At 38.2% G+C, this 21,024-nt stretch overlaps 1 protein-coding gene across 3 annotated transcripts in view; it reads left to right on the top strand.

Moving 5' to 3' along the window:
• Nucleotides 1-21,024, top strand: part of XRCC4 (X-ray repair cross complementing 4) — a 144,297-nt gene that overhangs the window by 8,627 nt on the left and 114,646 nt on the right. For 2 of the 3 annotated variants that reach the window (XM_089493631.1, XM_089493638.1), the window contains exons 2-3: nucleotides 121-273; nucleotides 4,136-4,326. In XM_089493631.1, the coding sequence (XP_089349757.1) occupies nucleotides 135-273; nucleotides 4,136-4,326 (330 nt within the window). In that variant the 5' untranslated portion in view covers nucleotides 121-134. Of the gene's footprint in view, nucleotides 1-120; nucleotides 274-2,446; nucleotides 3,752-4,135; nucleotides 4,327-21,024 lie in introns of those variants that run through there. The other variant, XM_089493645.1, reaches the window with a different exon arrangement.

Genomic DNA, 21,024 nt, shown 5'->3' with positions numbered 1-21,024 from the left:
CTGCATTGTTCTCTAGCTTGCCAATGTTATATTTTGAATGTCTGTCTTTTACTTTGAACTTGGAATATATTAAATAGTGATCCACCTCCCCCCCCCTTTTTTTTTTTTTTTTAATAACAGCTGGCTAGAAAGTAATGGAGAAGAAAGTGAGAAGAATCTATCCTGTTTCTGATCCAGGCACAACCTATTTTCTGCAGATAGCTTGGCAAAAAGATCTGTGCACTGGCTTCGATGTTACACTCACTGATGGACAATCAGCTTGGATTGGGAGAGGTGATATATAATGTATTGTTTTACCATTTATTACTATTTGTATATTACGAGGATAGTATACAATAGTTTGGACAATTCTAACTTTGGTGCTCAGTTGTATATCTTTTTAGGATTTTTTCTAGTTCTTTCATAGCTGTCTTTCCCATTCCTAGTCTTCCTATTTCTTGATTGCAGTCACCCCTCTGATCAGTGTTTAATCCTAGGTATGGGAACTCTTTAAATGTTTTGATTTCATCATTGGCTAGGATGAATTTATATATTTCTTCCATGATCATTTTTTTTGTTTTATTTATGTTAAGCATTAAGTCTGCCTTTACACTTTCTTCTTTGACCTTTCTTAATAATTGTTCCAAGTTTCTGATGTTTTCTGCTAGTAATATGGTGTAGTCCGCACATCTAAGTTTGTCGATATTCCTTCCTCCTAGGTTCACTCCTCCTTCTTCTGAGTCTAAACCTGCTTTTCTTATATTTTCTGCATACAAATTGAACAAACAGGGTGATAGATGCAGCCTTGTCTGACTCCCTTGCTGATTGGGAGCCATTCTGTTTCTCCGAATTCTGTTCTAACAGTAGCTTCTTGTCCAAAATACAGATTTCTCATTAGGATTATGAAATGTTGTGGCATTACCATGTCTTCCCATATGAAAATGAGCCTCAGTTTCTATAAAGTGAAGTGGAAGCTGCAATAAGGGAAATTGGGAATCACCAGGAATAGATGACATTCCAGTTGAAGTGATACAATGCATACAGTCAGAAACAACTCTAGACCTAACTAATATATATATATATCAACAAATATGGAAAACAAAACTGTGGGCAACAGACTGGAAATGATCAAGCATTAGGGAAGCGTTCCCAGGGAGTCTGTGATTGTGTCCTGGTTGTTCTGATGCTTGACTCAATATTGGATATTTGCTGTTTTAACTTGTTCTTATGATGTTTTTAATTTGTTGTTTTAACTTTTAGATTGTGCGGCATAGACAGGCTTTTTATATATACTTGATTTTACTTGGTTTTGTACAGTGCCGTGTAGATTTATGGTGCTTTATAAATAAAGCTAATAATAATAATAATAATAATAATAATAATAAGTAATATCCCAATCCACAAAAAGGAGACACAGAAGACAGCAGCAATTAGAAGACCATAGAATTAATTTCCCATGCAAACAAAATGATGCTCAGTATTCTGCAGTATAGACTCCAATCATACATGGAAAGAGAAATCCTAGAGGATCAAGCAGGATTCAGAAAAGGAAGAGGCAGTAGGGGTCACATTGCAAACATACAATGGATAAAGGAGCACACCTAGGGTTGCCATATCCCAGTTTGTGGCGGGACATTCCTGGTTTTTCAACCGTTTAGAATGTCCCATCCTGGGTTGACACCAGTCCCGGGAGCTCCTGCTGACCACCTCCCCCCCCTTGGCTGCCGCACTTTTAGCCATGCTAGGTCTTGCTGGGATCAAGGAGGGCTTGGGGCAGAGCTGCGCGGGGCCTAGTTTCCATCTGCGGCTCAGGTGCTGTGTGGGGCTTAGCTGGCCAGCTAGGCCCCAAACGAGGAAGCCTTGCCACAGCGAGGCTTCCTTCTATGGCTCCGGTGTTGTGTGGGGCCTAGCCGGCTGGCTAGGCCCCAAAGGAGGAGACTGCCGCTTGGCCCCAACTGGCTGGGCCCCAAGATAAGAGAGGGCGGCCACTGCAGCAGGTAAGATCTACTACCTGCGATGTATTTTATTATGTTTGTTGTTGTGTACCTTCTGAGGAAGAATGTTTTCTGTAAATAAGTATTTATATTAATTTTTTTAAAAAAAATTATTAATGTTTTTTGCTCTTAGCTGGTTGTGTCTTCCATTTTTCTTGAATGTACTACCATACATTTTTTTGTGAATTTCCTACATTTTGTCCTACTTTTTTTGCATTTTGTCTCGGTTTTGTGGTAGCAAATTATGGCAACCCTAAGCACACCAAGAAATTCCAGAAATAAAATCAGCATGTGCTTTATAGATTATAGCAAAACCTTTGACTGCATAGACCACAAAAAGCTATGGAATGCATCTTTAAGATTAACAGGTTTTTATTTTAATAATGAGTTTTTGTGGATATAAACCCACTTCTTCAGATGCAGTACAGATTTCATTTAAATCTTCAGTTTATAAAGCACATTTATACAATTGTAGGAGTGGGGTAGAATGTAAGAGATCCAGAAGGATGCACATCATGTTTCATGTGCTAAATTTTCAAATTTTTGAAGGGCTGGGTTGAGGTGATACAAGCCTTTCTGATCTTTACAGTGGTGAGTTAGTGTTGATGTGTGAAAACAAAAAATCTTCTTACCAAAAGTCACTTTCTTTGGGCTCAGAACTCTTTCTGAGAAGGTTTCTTTTGTTATATGTCCAATAGCAAGGACTCTTATATTAATATATGTAGTGTACCATGAAGCCATTCTTTTTTCCTACCTCTGCTAATGGATTGGCATTTGTGAATATAATTCAATGCAGTTTTTTCTCTTTCTAGTCTTCTTTTGTAAATACTTGTTCAAGGACTGTGATCTGGAAATCCTTTAGTGCAAGACCAGAAAGGTTGAAACATTTTGCAACTGTTTTTTTTTTAATATTTTCATTTCTAATATCAGATTTGTATCCATTTATTCTCTGATCCTGTTTGTCCAATGTAGAATGTAGAGCAGCATTCCTGGCATTGATGGCCTATATCACATTGGAGGAGGAGCAAGTAAATGAATCTCTGATTTTATGGGGGAAATTATTGACCTTTGTAATATAGCTCTCAGAGACAGAGTTGGTGTCTGGGTTTGAGGCAGGATCTTGTTCCTGTATTACCATCCACTTTATGTATCCAGTTGCAAGTGATACGTTGTTAAAAAATTTGAGGCTGCCTTTAGGCCAATAAAAGCCTGCCTCCCAGAGCTTGTGAGAAGGCTGTGTTTTTGTCTAGAACTGGCTGTTGCTCATTGATGGTGTGGTTGAGTGATCTCAGCTGGGGACTGTTGGTGACCACTAGGGATGTTCTGTCATTTTGTGTTTTTGGTCTGTAGATGGGTCTTGTCTTAGTTTGTTGATTTGTATTTGTCTTAACTTGTTGATTTGTTTCTTCACATCCGTTGGTGGGTTTTGTAGTTTGAGAAATGCCTGTTGTAACTCCAGGAGTTTTGAGTCTGTATCTCGTGGGTCTGCACAGATGTCATATCAGATGGCTTGGCTGTAAATAATAAATTTGGTAGTGTGTTCCAGGTGGACTGGAGGCATGTAAGTATCTATAATTGTCAGTTGGTTTTAAATAGAGTGTGGTTCTTGGAAGTACATTGTGCAGTTGCACAGTGATGTCAAGGAAGTGAATTTGTTGTGTGGATTGTTCCAGGCTCAGGCTGATGGTAGAGTGGAAGTTGTTGAAATCATGACAGAAGTTCTCAAGTGATTGCTCTCCGTGTGGGAAAATTACAAAGATGTTATCAAGAAATCATAGGTAAAGAATATGTTTTTTGGTGCACATAATGAGAAAGCATTGTTCCAGATCAGCCATGAAGATTTTTGCATACTGTGGTGACATGAAGATGCCCATAGTTGTGCCACTGACTTGGAGGTACATAGCTATAACCTGTTTGCTAAATCACAAGAAGTAATAGAGGATTCAGTGTAAATCAGACACTGAGAGACTTATAGCACTCTCCTGTATGTTGAAGAAACCTTGAAAACAGTTCAATGTTGTAATACTTGTAAATGTTAAATTGTAAGATAAATGTATTTCAGAACCATAGATAAAAATGTGTGTTTGCACCAGCTATGTTTGATTGTCAAATTGTTTTTCTTTTTAATTTTATATTAATTCTAACAAATTCTCCCTTTTCAGTGTCCAAAGAAGATATTTCTAAGGAGGCTGCTGACATTGAAATGGAGCAAGAGAAATACATTGAAGAACTAAGAAAAGTGTTGTTATCTGAAGGAGGGCTTGCGGATACATACAGTTTTGATATTTCTAAAGAAGGGATAAATGAAGACTGCCTTCATTTTTCCTATGAAAAAAAACTTAAAGATCTAGCTGTAAGTAATACTTTATTTCAGTGTTTCCTCAACTGAATTCATTTGTGGTCGAGCATAAATTTGCAATAATAGAGACTGTGGATCCTTAAACTTTGAAAAATTCTTCAATGGACAACTATCAAATTCTCAAGAGTGTGTTTCCTCTTAAAAACTGGGGGGGGGGGGTTGTGTGTGTGTGAGAGAGTCTCTTTTAAAAATCCAGTAATTTGTATAAAGGTGGGTTATAAACCGCCGCTTTGCGGCGATCTGCTGCCGCCGCTGTTTGCTCCGTAAGCGAGCCGCTGCAGCCAAACCGCGCGGCTCCGTTACGGAGCAAAAAAGAAGCTCCAAAATGGAGCTTCTTTAAGCGGCGCCTCTATGACATCGCGAGGTGCCAGGGGCGGACTCGCGACATCATAGACGCCGCGACACGTGCGGACGCACAGTGTGGAACGGCCGCCGCCATATTGTACGTACAGAATACGTACTAGGGTTAGGGGGGTGCGGAAGCACCGCCCCTTCCTAACTCTAGTATGTATTCATTACGTACTAAATGGCGGTCTGTAACCCGCCAAAGTTTAATTTGGCTTTTTAATTCCAACACTTTTCTGAAGTAGGGAGTCATTCTGTTCTGTTCAAGATAAACACGCATTGACTCTTTGTTATTGTCTGAAATCTGAACAATTAAATTAGTATTTTTGCCTTGACAAGGCAATCCAAGCAGAACAGAATAAAATTAATGGGAGTAGCTAAAATGATAAGATATTTGCATTTATTCTTTTCTGTGGAATTTAATCTGACAGAAGTTAGCTTCATTTATTGGTTTGGACTAGAGACCCTTTAGAGTTAGACAACTGCATGTCTGGTATGATTTTAAACATGACAGGCCTTGCTTACATGTGGCTACCATTGATTGGAGGTATAAAAATATTTGTCACATGAAGCAAACTATGGCTTGTCATTATCTATAATCGTTTTCAGATTTGTGATATACTTATCCTTTAAATTTTAGTGGAAAACATTTCTTCATTACTTCAGCCTCAAAGTACATAGGATAACAAATGCTATTTTCCCCTGAAGTTCTTCTCCCTTCCCCTTCCTTTTCATGTCAACTTCCAATGAAGCAAGCAGGCAGGTGTGTGTGTGTCACATTAACCTTTTGCTTTCCTTCAGTTTTCCATCTACATGTTGTCCTGCTTCCCACAGATATTTTCTGTCTTATATGAGAAAACATATCAGTAGTTATATAGTAATAGTTATATGATAGGATGCGGTGGCTAAGCAGTTAAGATGCTGAGTCTGATGATTGCAGGATCGGCAGGTTGGCAGTTCAAGGCCCAAGTGCTATGGGATGGAGTGAGTTCCCATCACTGGTCCCAGCTTCTGCCAACCTAGCAGTTCAAAAGCCTGTAAAAGTGCAAGCAGATAAATAGGTACTACTTCAGTGGGAAGGTACCATTGTTCCATGCAGTCATGCTGGCCACATGACCACTGGAGTCGTCTTCACACAACGCTGGCTCTTTGGCTTAATAATGGAGATGAGCACCCCCCTTACAGTCAGACACAACTAGACAATCTTGTCAAAGGGGAAACCTTTACCTTTAGTTCTATTGAATAACTGCATAAATATGTTTAAATATATATTTTTTTAAAGTTTGAAATAGGTATATTTTTCATGAAAAGAAAGTTACACCCCAGTAGCGTGTACTGTTGTACCCACAAAGTAGTTGTTACACCTAGGACTCCAAGGTACTGGCATGGTGTTGTAGCATGAAGTATTGTGCTGTGTTCATCTCTAGTGTTAGAACAGGTGTCTTCGTAGCATATGTCTGGAGTGCTTAGATATGTAATTTGTTATAATTAAATAATTACTTGTAATTAATTATAATTCTAGTACCAATGGTATGACTATTAGATTATGATTTAATTTATCAGAATTAATAATTTTGTTTCTTTTGTGTATAACTGTATGGTGTAATTAATCATATAACTTAATTGTGGAAAAGAAATTTCACATATTCCAAGTGTTCCTTGTTTTGCTGCCTTATCTTGTGTTGTAGATATTGAGGAAGTAAAAAGATGGGCAGGAGCAGAGTGTGGTGTTAGGATGAAACATGCACCTATTTTTAAAAGCAACAAAAAATGGGGAAATAAATATTTATTTAAAATGTCAACTAAATAAAAATATAAGGATTGTATTTGTAAATACTGCTTTTAACAAGGATATTTCTTAACGTTTTATATGATACATTAAATCTATGGAAAAATAGCACCACAAGTGCTGTCTCATGTCCTACAAGCGACATAATGTTACTCTGCAGGGCATTTGCCCTGTATTATTGCCCCTTTTTTCCACATTCAAAGAGCATTTTGCACACATACTGTGATAGTTCTAGATCACTGAACCATAGGGTTCAGAAGGTGGTTTGCTAGGCAAGTAGGTCACTGTGGGGAGGATGTACTCTGCTTGTGAAGGTTATGCTGTGAAAGCTGCAGTGCACTAATTGTAATCAGACTGCAATCTTTTTATTATTATTTTACCAATTTACAAGCTTTCAGAAATCACATCAAAGTCTTCTTACAAATATAAAATTCTTAATTCATGAATTAATTTTAATGTTATGTTACACTGAATAAATTTCAAAATTAATAATTTCTCATTTTACTTCCCATGTTCTCCTGACATTAAGACCTGTCTATTCTATCTGTATATTACACTTTTTGTCATTTTCTTTCCCTTTTGAAAAAATTCAATAAAGATTCCCTCAACTCGAATTCAAGTTTTAAATCTCTTATCCTTATTTCAGCTTATTTCAGCTATTTATCCCCCCCCCCCCCCGAAGTACTTGCTTTATTATTGCCATCTTTTCTTACAAAATTCTGTTACAGGAAGCCACTCTTCCTCTGATTTTCCTATATCTTTTTGATTTAGCCAAGAGGTTAGTCTGTCCATCTCTTTCATTTCAAATAGTTTTAAAAGCCATTCATCTACTGTTGGTTATTGTTGTCTCTTCCATATTTGAGCTATCATTATTCTAGCTGCTGAGATCATATACAGCAGAATTCTCCACCATTTCTTTTCTATGCAGGGAGGTATTAAGTTTAGCATATTTAATATATAAATTTCTGCTCTCAATTCAAATTTAACTCTCAGAATGTGTTGTATTGAAATATGTATTTTCTTCCCAAAAGTTTTTAATTTTGGATATCTCCACCATAAACAGTACCAAGATCCTATGTTTTGTTGACACTTCCAACATTTATTTGAGTCTGTGTTGTATATTTTAGCAATTTTTAGTGGAGTTAGATGCCATCTTTGTTCCATTTCCCAAGAGTTCTCATCCAGATCTTGAGATTAGTATTATTTTATTTATTTATTTATTTATAGTATTTATACCCCACTCTTCAGCCAAAAGCTATCAGAGCGGCTTACTTTTTAAAAATTAGACATTTAGTAAATTTTTATGTTTCAACTCTTGCAAATTTCCAATTGTCAATGTCAATTACTCTTCCTATATCTGCAATCTTAAATGTCCACTACTGGAAATAAATCCTATTGAAAACTCAGTAGGTTGTGCTTCCTAGTAAATGTGTTTAAGAAAGAGATATAAGGGCAGCTAAATATAATTTATCATGCTTGTATCCTACCATGTGTGTGTTTAGCTTCATAGCAACCTACTGATTTATCCAAGGCCACCCAGTGAGCTGCATTGTGAGTGGAGATTTGGGCCCAGGAAATCTAACTGTGATTGGTGAGGCTGACAGTCTTGTGTACTGAATATGACAATAACCAGTGCTTTTATCTTTGCTTTTAAAGTGCTAACATTCTTTTTAAGAAGCGTGTCTAATACTAATGGGTTGTTAAAAATTAGCTTGATAAGCATGTGGAAATACATCAAACAGAATGGTTAGTTTTCATTACTATACCAATCAAGAAGGTGTTCTGGGGTGTGTAACCCAGTATGTACCTCCCTTAAGCTTCTAGTTGAAATTTTCAAGGAAACCCAATTAATTTTATCTGTCAAAACATGTCCACCACAGAAGCATACGAACCAAAGAAAGCACGGTAATGAGCTAAAATGAAGAAAAGGAAAGGAGAACATAGACAGGTAGCCAGGAGACATTTTTACTTGGAAAAATATGTCTACTTGGAAGTATTTGTTGAAGGAAATAGTGGGAGTGTAATTTGTAATTCTACTGTACAAATTGCAGAAGTAATCATGCAAATTAAAAATAAATAGAAAGAAGAGAGTATAAGGCTAATACCTCACAAAAAGTATTCCTCACTGTATGAATGTTGATTTCAGCATTGGACAAACTGGGAATTACATCATATGGGCTATTAATGTAATCATACAACTTCTTGTTATTCCTTTATAACAATACAAATGAACTACAGTTCATGTAAGAAACAGCTAAAAGCAGAATAGATTAAAAGGTCATTAATTGGACCATTGTTATGTATTTATTGCAATGTCAAGGAGCTGGTTGGAACTATACAGCTGAAATGCTGCTTGTGTTGTTCTCAGCAGGGTTACTGTTTAGAGAGTTTAGAAACTGCATATTGTTTATGATTGTTGAATGATATTATTAGCTGGGAGTATGTCACATAGGTTTTGCAGGTGCTTCTCTCACTGCCATTTTTTTAAAGTTATGAAGATTTTAAAAGATTTTAATATATCTTAATGTATGTATTTTTAGATTGATTTCAATTGTATTTTTAAATCTTGTTAGCCAGTGTGGGGGCAGTTTAAACAAATTACAGGATAAAAATTAAGTAAATGTTGTAAAGGACATGTTTCTTGAAGGATACAAATAGCTGCAGAGAATCCAGTTCTTTTTGTACTGTATACAAATGGTAGATAGAGTCTTTCTTTCCCTGTGCTCATAGTTCAACCTGACCTGCTTTACTGCAAATGCAAGCATGTCTTGCTTCATTTGTTTCTAGCGTTCTTTGGTTTGGATTTCTACCTTTCTAGATTTCCTTGTCCAATATCCATATGACTAGCACAAAACATAGATTCCAGTCCCTCTCTAGACAGACATGACCTGTGGTCCTGGTTCTGGGGGTGTACTTATAAATGCCAACACATAGCTAGCATGGCGTAGTGGTTTGAGCATTGGGCTATGACTCTGGAGACCAGGGTTTGAATCCTGTTTTGGCCATGGAAATCCACTGGGTGACCTTGGGCAAGTCACATTCTCTCAGCCTCAGAGGATGGCAATGGCAAGCCCCCTCTTGAAGAAACTTGCCAAGAAAACCCCATGATAGGTTCACCTTATGCTGTAAGTAAGAGATGTCTTGAAGGTGCACAACAACATCAAAAACTGTGTCCAGTCAGTTACATGGTACCTACTGAATGTGACTCCAGTTGTACACCCTCATAAGCCCCACTAATAGAGCCTGTTTCTCCTTAGGCAGCATACTTTTATCCTCATGTGATTCCTATCAAACAGAATAGAAAATATGTATGTTTGACTGTGAATAACAATATGAAATACCATTTACTAAAGGGTAACATTAACTTGAAATTTAGAGATCTATTTAATGAATTCTGCAGTTACTACACATGATGATTCATTGGAGATAAATTGTTTAGGATAGGTGGAATAACTTCATAGAGCATGGCTAGTTGACAGCAAATTCAAATGAATCTTGTTTGTTTTAAACTATTTAATTAAGAAATAGAATGGATATCAGACACCACCTATGTTTCTGTGGGTTGCTTTGTTTTGAACTTGGTACCAAAGAACATGGGACGATAGCATATCAGAAATACTAGAGATCTCTGTAAGTTGTTATCTCAACTCATCAAATTATGTTATCTGTGATTAATGATTTTCCCTCCTTTTAAGGCAGGTGTCCTTGCTTAGAGAGTTTTAACATGCTGCTCTCCTGAAATGCCCTTAGGCTGGCAAGGGCAAATTAAACTGTTGAGAATTGCATTAGAAAAACAATAGGTTTGGTACACAGAGGGGCTTGTGTGTCAAAGCAGCTGCAGAGCAAAATGGGCCACACACACAGAGAGCTCAGTAAGGGGCCATTGAGATTTGGCCAGCTAAACTGCTGCCACCTAAACAAACACCATAACAAGAGTCAGTGATTTACTGTTTGATCTAAGTAGGTGACCACTTGGAAGTAAATCTTTCCAAGTACTTCAGCTAGGAACTCTCTGTCTATTGCAAATAATGGGACTCCAGCAAAACTTTCTTGTTGGAGGTGGCAATTAAATTGATTAAAGAGCTTTTGATAAACAGTATTTGAAGGCTAGTAACATTTTCATATAATAAGGTGGCAGGTATTGTGCTATTTTCCCTTTTTTTAAAGGAACATTTACAAAAACTCAGCAAACGAAGTTCTAACTTTATGTGGAAAACTACTTGACTTAACCTTGTTGAAGAAAGAAACCCGTATAATTTTCTTTAGCTTTTGTTTTTTGTAGTGTGTTCCAAAATGTAGGTCACAGAACAGAAGGATAATTTTAATTTTGCAACTGATTAAAGCATAAAGACATGGCATGTTTAAATATACATTTCTGCATTTTTTTTAAAAAATGTGCTTCTAAAACTTTCCAAATGGTAATCTCAAGGACCTAAAGTCTGTGCGTTTAGTTTTTCTGTTTTGGAATTCATGCTGTGCACTGCAGTTTTTGGTATTACATATCAGTGTTTACAGTTACTTGTTCAGCTGAGTAAAAATCACTTCCTCCCATGAGGAAAATTTTTAAATTCTAGGCTATTGGCCAAACTCAATTTCTGTGTTTTTTTTAATTAAATTTAAAAAACCAGGCATCTAGAGATTCTGCTGTAAATTGAGTTCTCCCACATTGTTTATACAATGTCTTCACAAAATCTACTCATACTTAAACTTACTTATACTAGTGTAAACCTATGTGTTGCCTTCAGTTCCTTCAGCACAGGAAGATGTTTTGTCTTCAGTACAGTGGGAGTGGCTTAAGTAGTGAGTTTTTAGCCTTTCTTACTAATAAATGCCAAAATGTTAAAATTATTTCTAGAAATTTAAAAAATTCAAGTGGTTATGCCTTTATTTCTACTGTTCAAGCTGGAGCATCACCCATTAAGAGGGGAGGTGTGGGCATGCTCTGAGGAACCCAAAGCCTTGCAGAAGCACCATTAAAAAGACAACTGAAGTTTTGTTTTTTTAAATACACATTACCACCTGTCTCTTTCAGGCAGCCTCATCACCTAAAGAATGGTCACACTGAATATCTGGAAGAAGGTGTTGGCTGATAGTTTTCCAATCAACCACTTCAAGAGCTTTGTGTGTTGCTGTTCAGGCCAGAAGGTTGTTTCAAGGTCCCTCTTATACAAGAGGTGTTTTTCTCCTTCTGTTCAATTTGTGTGCCTTCAAGTCATTTCTGACTTGTGGTAACTCTAAGAAAGTGATGGCGAACCTTTTAGGGACCTAGTGTCCAAACAAAACAGTTTTCTGGTGGGACTTCTGGGGGTGGGGTGGGAATGAGACCTCCAGGTGGGACTTCCGCCCTCTGGAGCGGGACTTCTTCCCCCCACCCTCCTGGGCCTTCAGCTGCCTCTCCGAAGACAGCTGAAAGCCCAGGGGGCAAAGGGGGAAGAAGAGGAACAGGCACATGCCTTTTCCTTCTCCACAGCTGAAGGCCTTGGATGACCTGGAAGGAGGAGGAACAGGCACATGCCTTTCCCTCCTTTTCCACACCCTCCACGTGCCACAAAAAATGGCTTCATGTGCCATCTCTGGCACACATGCCATAGGTTCGCCACCATGTCCTGAAGTGACCCTATCATGGGGTTCTTTTAGCATGATTTGTTCGGGGGGGTGGGGGTTGCCCTTGCCTTTCTTTGAGAATGTGACTTGCCCAATGTTGCCCAGTGGGTTTCCATGGTTGAGTGAATATTTGAACCCTGGTCTCCTGGAATCCTAGCCCAACACTCAAACCACTACAACATGCTGACTTTTTCTGTACGTGTACCTTCTTGAAAAGGAAGGGTGCTAAAAGTGCTGATAAGTTTGGCAGACAAATGATTAAATCCATGTTTGAAAGGCTGTCAGTTCTCCCTTCAGGCAAGAACGATCTTCCCCACTGTTGCACTGTCTCACATGAGAATGAGCAGCTTTGAAAGTTTGAAATCGATGGCAGATGAGCAAGCCAGTTTGCACCTTCAAGCCTGGTTGTTTATCTCTCCTTACTTTTTGCCTGAGAAAGAAATGTGTTGAAGGTCCTTCCTTCTGTCCCACATACTAACTATATTGTTTTGCAGGACCTTGCATGTTCTCATTGTTTTTGGTATTCAGAAATGAATGTAAAGTGTTCAGAAGAATATAAAAAGCACAAATATAAAGACATGATATTGCACTGCAATCTGTGCTGCATATTATAGCCACAGGTGGTAAAGGAATGTGTATACAGTAGTAATGGATAAGAGGGCAATATCTTTCCTGTCCACTCTATCAGGGATGATCTGTTATTTGTGATAGGGCTGTTTTGCTACGGTTATGCAAAATGCACTTGTAGCAAAATTGCATAAAGTGTAAACTTTCCTTTAGAAGGACTCATGAAAAATAGAAAGGTGTAAGTCAGTGACAAGTCAGAGAGCCTGTGTGTGTTGTGGTATCTTATAAATGGTTTGAAGTAAGATTTAGCTAATATTGAGTCCAGGCAAGATTATATAGTGAGTCATGGTATGTCAATTCTAGGTACTCTGGGAGGAAACAGCTCATCGGATCCTTTTTTAGTTCAGGTTTTGATGAGTTTGGGGAACAGGAGCTACTCTGGTTGACAGCATCTCCTAAGACAAAGGGAGAGTTTAATTGTGCTATGGTTGATTGTTTTGAACATCCCAGAGGGTTTTCATATCTTTTTGAACCATCTGGCAAGGTTAAGAGTAGAAGCCGCTACTATGGAGTGCTTCCATTTATCTCATAAACAATTTCTGGGAAGTAGAGTTTGAAGACTGTTGCTGTACCACATGGTACTTTTTTGTGGGAAGTTGTACATTTCATGCAGTTTCCTATAATGTTGATGTGTTGCAGGTTTTTAGAAATAGGATAGAAATCTTTCTTTCCTAACAGCTTTTATGTCAAATTTGTTTTTAAAAACTGCATCTGGTGTTCTGATTTATCTGACATATATAAAGAAAGTCCATGTAGCCATATAATTTCCTAAAAATTTAACAGCTGTGGATATGAAACTTAAGATAGCATATATTATTCATGCTTGTCACAAAAACAATTTCATGAGATGGTATAAAATAATATTTTGAACTTTATGAACTTTGATCATAAAATGGAAAATGGGAACAATATGATTTTGAAAGATATATAAACAATTAACCAACTTCTTGAGAAAAAGCTTTTCAGGAACCCTCAGATATGGAGAGGAGAACAAAATTCTGATGTTTGCATTGCATGTTTGTTATATGCTGTGACATCAAGACTCTGAGTCCTCTTCTGTGGGTTCTGTTGAGTATTCTGTTGCTGCTTCCTCACATATTACTAGAGCATGCTGATTGGCTCCTAATGTGAAACAGATGGTGCTAGAGAAGTACACATACACATATGAGTATCATTGTGGTTGATATGTGGCACTACTTGATTTTGGTTCATGATTGGCATGTAGTGTGGCATGGCATTGCATTTGTGTTGGTCTACGTTCTGTGGGATATCTTTATATCTTTCTTGCCATCGGATGCTCAGATTTTTCAGTAAGTATTTATATTCTGGGATTTTAATTTTGCACTGGTTCAGTGGGGCTTCTACATCTACCCCTCCCCCCCATCAGACTTTTTGGGGCTTTCATGATGCAGTACTAGCATAGTTGCTATGCTGATGTAACGGAAGACTGTTACAGACTGCCAAAATAAAGCTGCTTCGGGTCTCTTTGGAGGTATGCTATTTAAATGATGCATGGGTCCTAAGAGTCCAGAGGTTGCACCAAAGCCACACTCCATTCCTAAGCACTGGAGGGCAGCTTTGGTGCAGCTTCCGGATTCTTAGGATGCATGCATCATTTAAACAGCATACCTCCACAGAGACCTGAAGCAGCTTTATTTTGGCAGTCTGTAACAGGCCTTAGAGTCACCGTTTTAGTTAATTTCATGACTGTTCCAGCATTCACCTTTTGAAGTAAAGAAGTAAAAAGTAGACAAAAGGAAACTGTCCAAGGAAAGGCTCCCTCTACTTGTTAAGAAATCATTTTGTAACTAGACAAGGAAATTCATAGTCATCTGTGACTAGGAGAAGATATATTTCCCCCCAGATTTAAATGAATCATATTTGTGTGCTATATTCTTTGACCTTTAGGGCTAATGCTGCCTTTAGAGTGTGATGATAGCCGTGACGGGTTAAACCCAGGGATATTGAAAGCTTGTGGATTTTAATTGCCATGTAATTTAAATCAGACCTGCCAGACAGTATTTGTATAACATTTTAAGCACAAAGGTTTTTGTCTGGCATACTTCCAGTGCTGCATATGTTCATCAAATGTTGTTTAGTCATTGTAGCATATTTATGCTATCTGGAAACACATGTATTTAGTTTCCTGAACAATGGGCTTTAATCAGGGCCACCTCCTAGATATAGACAACTAGGACAACAAGTATTTAGCAAGTGCAGTGCCAGGATTAAAATTAAGTATACATTTGCTTGAACCTCACCTAAATCCACCCCCTTTATTTTAAAGTGGTGAATAGGACTGCGTTGGACAGAGGATTTATTCATCTCAGATTTTATAGTTTGGACAACAGCCAAAATGTTAAAGCACTTAAGGATAAATAAAAGGACATAATTGTTATCCATGGATGCCTATGTAGGCCTAATGATGGCCCTTGCTCATCTGTGCTTTCCTCACAGCCTTTTCATATAAAATTTCATCATGCTTTTCTAATGGCAATGGCTGTATCTGGAAAAATGCCTGGCTGCAATCTCCACCACTTTACAAGCACACGTCCCATAATGGAAACTGCTTTTAAAATAAAGAAGAATTTCAAAACCAGTTTACTAAGCTGAAGTTGTGAAAAAAGTGCAGTTGTGGATGTCTACAGGCTTTTGCTAAAGATCCCTGTTGCACAATTTTCATTAATTATAAAAAAATGGCAAAGAGCTGTTATGTTGTTTTTGTTTTACATACCTTTAGAGCACTTCAAACTCTACTCGAGCAACTCTCACTAATTTCACGCAGTGCTGTGTGTAGGATAACTTCTTGTGGAATTTGCTTTTTCTGTATACCCTGGGTATTTATTTGTTTGAAAAGATGCAGAGGGATCTTTTGAAGTATAACTCACCTAAGAGCCAAGACCAGTCTAAAATATATCCACACCTTTGAAGTGTTGGGTATGTTGTTTACCTGAAAAACTCAAAACAATAAGGAAATAAGATGGTGGTTGCAATTTTCAGATGACGAGCCTATACAGTCCAGCGTTCTGTTCCCGCAGTGGCCAACCAGATATCTATGGGAACCTCACAGCCAGGCTATGAGAGCGATAGCATCCTTCTGCTCATTCTTCCCAGCAGCAGTTGCTGAGAGATATGCTACCATCAGTAATATTGAATCATCATGCAATTGACCACATGGAGATCAGAACTGTACTGAATGTTCCATTTATGACTGCATTTTAGAGGTGTGTAAAAGCAACATTACATTGGAGGTGTTATTTTCTGTTACTTTCCTAATGAGTCCAAATATATTTGGATCTCTCTCCCCCCCCCCCCCCCAAACAGTTGCACATTTTGTTGACAAAGCCATTATGCTATCCGCAGAACAGTAAAGGGGTGGGATGAGGATAGAGGGATGTTCAAACTCTATAGATCAGGAAAAGAATTGCAGGTAATTTTGGGCACCATTCATGCAGATAATTCTTTCCTTGCAGTTTTCAGGATACAAGCCATTTTCATTGGGAGTGGGGTTGGGGGGGGGGGGGAGAGAACAGGGACATTCTTTTCTGTGACATTTTGTCCTTGTCTTTCTGCCTTAAAGCAAGTTACTCACACACAGCACACAATAGTACTCTCTTCTCTGCCATCCAGATGATGGTGAGCCAAAAGCAGAAAGCAAACCAAGTATTGCCTGCATGATTCCAACAGTAGTGAGGGGTCCAGCTAAATTACGCAGATGTTACAGAAGGAGGATGCAAAAGAAAACTCTAGCTTTTTTTTCTGATTTGTCCTGGATTAAAACCTGACAGGCCTCTTTTGCCAAATCTTCTGAGAATTTGTTTCAGTGGAAAGGTTGGATAAGAATATTAAAGAGTTCCAATCTTTCAAAATTCTATCTGTAAGGTAGGTCAGGTTGAGAAAGTGTAACTTGTCACAATCACTCAGTGAGTTTCATGGCATTGGGGAGACTTCATCTTGTTCTTCCGAACATACTGTATATACCTGAGAAAAATATGCCCCTAAATTGACCCTAAAATCCTGTATTGACTTTTATATGGCTCAATATTGCTTAGAAAGGTTCTGAAACAAGCACCGTTGTGATGCCCCACTCACTCTTCCTGCTTGGAGGGAGGAGTGTGTGTGTTTGTGAGTGTTGGGATGTGAAACAGTTTCCCAATCTGATTTTAAAGCCTTCTCTTCCCAGGAGAGAAACATCCCATTTAACTCCACTTCTTTACCTTCCCAATCCGATTTTAAAGCCATCTCTTCCCATCAGAGAAATACCCCATTTAACTCCACTTCCTTCCCTTTTCAATCCAATATTAAAAGCTTCTCCAGCACTTGGGAAGTGGTGTCAGGTGGTTGGGAGAGATCCAGAGAAAGGGAAAGAGGGAAGGAAGTGATGTTTTCTCCTTAATAATAATAATAATAATAATAATAATAGGTTTTATTTATATACCGCCCAATCACTGGGAATCCGAGCGGTTTACAATAGAGGGGATAACAGACAGTTCCCTGCCCATAGGCCTACAATCTAAAGACACGACACAAAAGGAGAAGGGAATGGTGAGGGAGGGAGGGAATCAGGTCCAGCATTCTTCTCTCCCTCTGAGGCCCCATAAGTTTTACCCTCGACTTAGCCATGTGTCATATCAAAATCCATGATTTTTATCCTGAAGCCTTCCTTCAACTTATACATGATGTCGACTTGAACACGAGTATATACGGTACTAACTAACTACCCTTTCACCTCAAAGAATAATAACAAAAATCGAACCTAAACACTCAAAAAACCATTACAGGCAAACAGGGCTATCATTTCAAATGAATTCCAACAAATCAGTAGTTCTGCGTGTCAGTGTCAGAAAGAAATGATCTCTTACATGTTATACAGTGTGCCCGTGCTATAGGTGGGCGCCCCATATGCGTGGCTTCCTGCTTACGTGGAAGCCGCACAATGGGAGAATGAATAGCATGCATACCTGTGCCGCACACACTCTCCCACACCACAAGCATGAGCCCCATTCAATTGAATGGGACTTGAGCATGCACTTTTTTTGGCTTATGCGGGGGGGTCGGGGGGGGGGGTCCGGAACAGATCCCCCGCATAAGCCAAGGGACCACTGTATGTGTATCTCATTGGATGAAAAAATTCAGGGGTAGCTGTGTTGGCCATTTAACAAATACGACCAAAAACCCATCAGTGATCCGTTCATTGGCCAACTGAAATGCACAATATATTTGTTGCAAGCTTTCAAAACTCCATGGGCCTCTACATCAGGCAAGATGTTACAAACCAAACAGAAGGGGGAAAAAAGAATCGGAGATGTTAGTCAGATGCCTGCAAGTTGCTAAAGATGTTATGCCAAGGAGGATATCTTTTGCAGGCAGGCTTCTCCTGGCCATGTGGCAATAGGGAGTTTTTCAAAGTCCAGGAAATTTAAAGTCCATTTGCATCTCAACAGGGACCCCTCTTTTGCAATCCAATATGTCTCCATTCCAGTGAGGTCACAGGCCTCTTTGTAGCCAGAGAACAATGGATTGCTCAAGAAGTCTCCATGTTTTTCCATCAGGAACATTTCTGTGATGGAGAGGTAAAACATGCGAATTAAATTTAATTTGCAGGAGCCTGCCTGCAAATGATATCCTTCCCATCGTAACATTTTTACTAAGGACTGAAACAACATGTAGGCACCTGACTAATATCTCCATTTTTCTCTCTCCTGTTTGGTTTGTAACATCTTGCCTGATGAAGAAGCCTATGAAGCTTTGAAAGCTTGCAACAATTATATTGTGCATTTTGGTTGGCCAATAAAGGTATCACTGATGGATTTTTGTTTGTCATTGGATGAATGTTTACTTTGGATATGGGACTGGATGCATTACTTGGAGTGCAAAGAGCCAAAATCTAGTCTTAGAATAACTAGCTATGTAAACCAATATATTAGGTGCCACTTTTCACAGTCTGTTCTAACAGTTCTTACTATGTTGTCACCTAAGTAACATTTTCAGTTCTGGAAATTTAATTTGATTACCTCTAGCCTATATTTTTATAAGCCCCATGAAACTGCTTGGCACTGCAAAAGCTCAAGTATCAAGTAGTCATCAGTTCACAGAACTTCATGCAGTTTATTGAAGTTGTTGTTAAAATTGCTAAAGAAAAGATTATAGATCATGTTCAAAGTCGAGAAGACCTAACTCAGGGGATCCTTCCAAAGATGCCTAATCTCTTATGATACCTTCTGAAAGAACTTGGCATTCTGGGAGAGGAACATGAAATTGAGAAAATACAAAGTTTATTCATTTACAGTACTGACTGTATGATGTCAGTCTTTCTCTTAATAATGAATTACCCTGTCTTTGACTGTCCTATGAAAGCAAACTGATTAAGCATGAAAAATGCTTTGAACTGGCAGAGAAGAATTGTCTGGTCCAGTCTTTTCAGTAAAATCCATTATTGCTGAAACAGTATTTGATATTTATATTTTCAGAGTGCTGCAGGTTAAGGCTGTGAGCTTAGGGCTATGAAACAGTAATTACTCTGAATACTCATTGTGAGCTTTTAAAAAAGTTATATTTGTTGTTTCAGGAAATACATTTGAAGGCAGCACAGAATCCATAGTTTCAGAAGCTCCTAAAACTGATTTTTGCATGCAAATCATCTCAAGTAGCCACTGCAAGAAGTCCATTTACTGCCTGGCTCTCTTTATGCTGGAAAAGCAGAAAATGATCTGGAAAAAGTCAAGTTTAAGCCCAGCAATCTGTACATAGATGGCAAGAGGGGAAATCTGCCCTACACTGGTTCTATTAAATGCTACAGTCTTGGTGCTTTAATTCCCATCAGCTGGGAAATATGAGGAATCCAGTGGATGAATTCTGATGTTCAGTTGTATTTCCCAATCTTGTGTAGTAGTAAACAAAATCCAAAGTCCATAATGTACCTTTATTAGTTTATCATCTAATCTTGGGCCACATATTTTTCTGGAAATTCTGTATGAACAATAAATTCAAATTTTGGCAATCCCCAGTTGCACATTTGTTTATTTAATGTTATGGATTCCTTATATTATGTAACAGCGCTGTACTGTGTGTCTTGAAATTTTATTTGCATCGTATTCTTTTGTTTAAATTCTACATACAGTCTTAAGCCTACATAAAGTCTTAAGAACATCCATCAGAGTTCTGAGAAGATTGGAAATACCATGGGAGAAATAATGTCTGTAGGAGAGAAGGTCAGGTAAAGAGAAATTAATGTGACCACTTTACCTGGATGTGTGTTTCTATGTGTGTGTGTGTTTGCATGGGTGTGAGAGAGAACAAAAACAAGTACAGGAAAATAATATCTGAATACAAATAATGACCAAGAAATCTTTTATTTCTTGCCAGTCTCACTGGCTACAAAATATCCCACATTTTAAATAATAAATGAGAATCTAATAGCAAAGACTATACAGAAATAATTCAGAAAATAATTCCTTAACATGTTAGCTACATGTGAGAGTATGATCAAGTATGCTGAGATCTGATAGGATAACTCAAGCCAGTCTTAGGGTCTGAACAGACAGGCCAAAATAAAGCAGCTTTGGGGTCACTTTGGAGATATGCTGTTTAAATGAGACACACATCTTAAGAGGCAAGATGCTGCACCAAAGCTGTGTACAAGTCCTTAGGACTGGAGTGTGTCTTTGGTGCAGCTTCCATCCTCTTTGGATGCATGTATCATTTAAACAGCATACCTCCAAAGTGACCCGAAGCAGCTTTATTTTGACCTGTCTATTCAGGCCCTTAATTAGCTATATGTGCTTTAATAAGGATTTTTTTGCTTTTTTGAAAGTTACATCCAATAAGCAATATGTGATGTATAACATGGATTCACTATATAGATATATGTTATGTTTTAATATGCTGTAATACTGTGGATGCCATATAAAGCAGGGGTGGAGTAAAAATGATCCACAACATATAAGCAGCCCCATAGTGCTCCATTGCTCGTCTTGAACCTCCCCCAACACTATCCCACTTCTAATTTTTATATTACTAGAGGATATAGGGACAATTTTGCCAATTTTCACCCCAACTCTTTTCTCAAAAGAGGAAGTCATTTCTGTTTTTAAACAACAACCCTCTGGATCTCATACATCTTCAGATGACATAGTTAAATGCTCTTGGCACACTCTGGACTTTAGTGGGACGGAGGAGTTGATTTCATGGGTTTGACCCTTCAAGGTTTGTTGAGGGGCATTTGGACCTTGGAAAGTTGTCCCACTCATTATAAAGCAAGGCTTTATCACGTGGAAGTCTATCCTGTGACACATTTACCATAGAAGACAAGGCAGTTGAAACACTCC

Source organism: Sceloporus occidentalis, unplaced genomic scaffold, assembly GCF_023333645.1.
Source record: "Sceloporus occidentalis isolate IW3139 unplaced genomic scaffold, rSceOcc1.0.p SCAF_1, whole genome shotgun sequence".
Lineage (NCBI taxonomy): Eukaryota > Metazoa > Chordata > Lepidosauria > Squamata > Phrynosomatidae > Sceloporus > Sceloporus occidentalis.
Note: the sequence above shows the minus strand (reverse complement) of the source record. Positions and strands in the feature narration are given on the sequence as shown.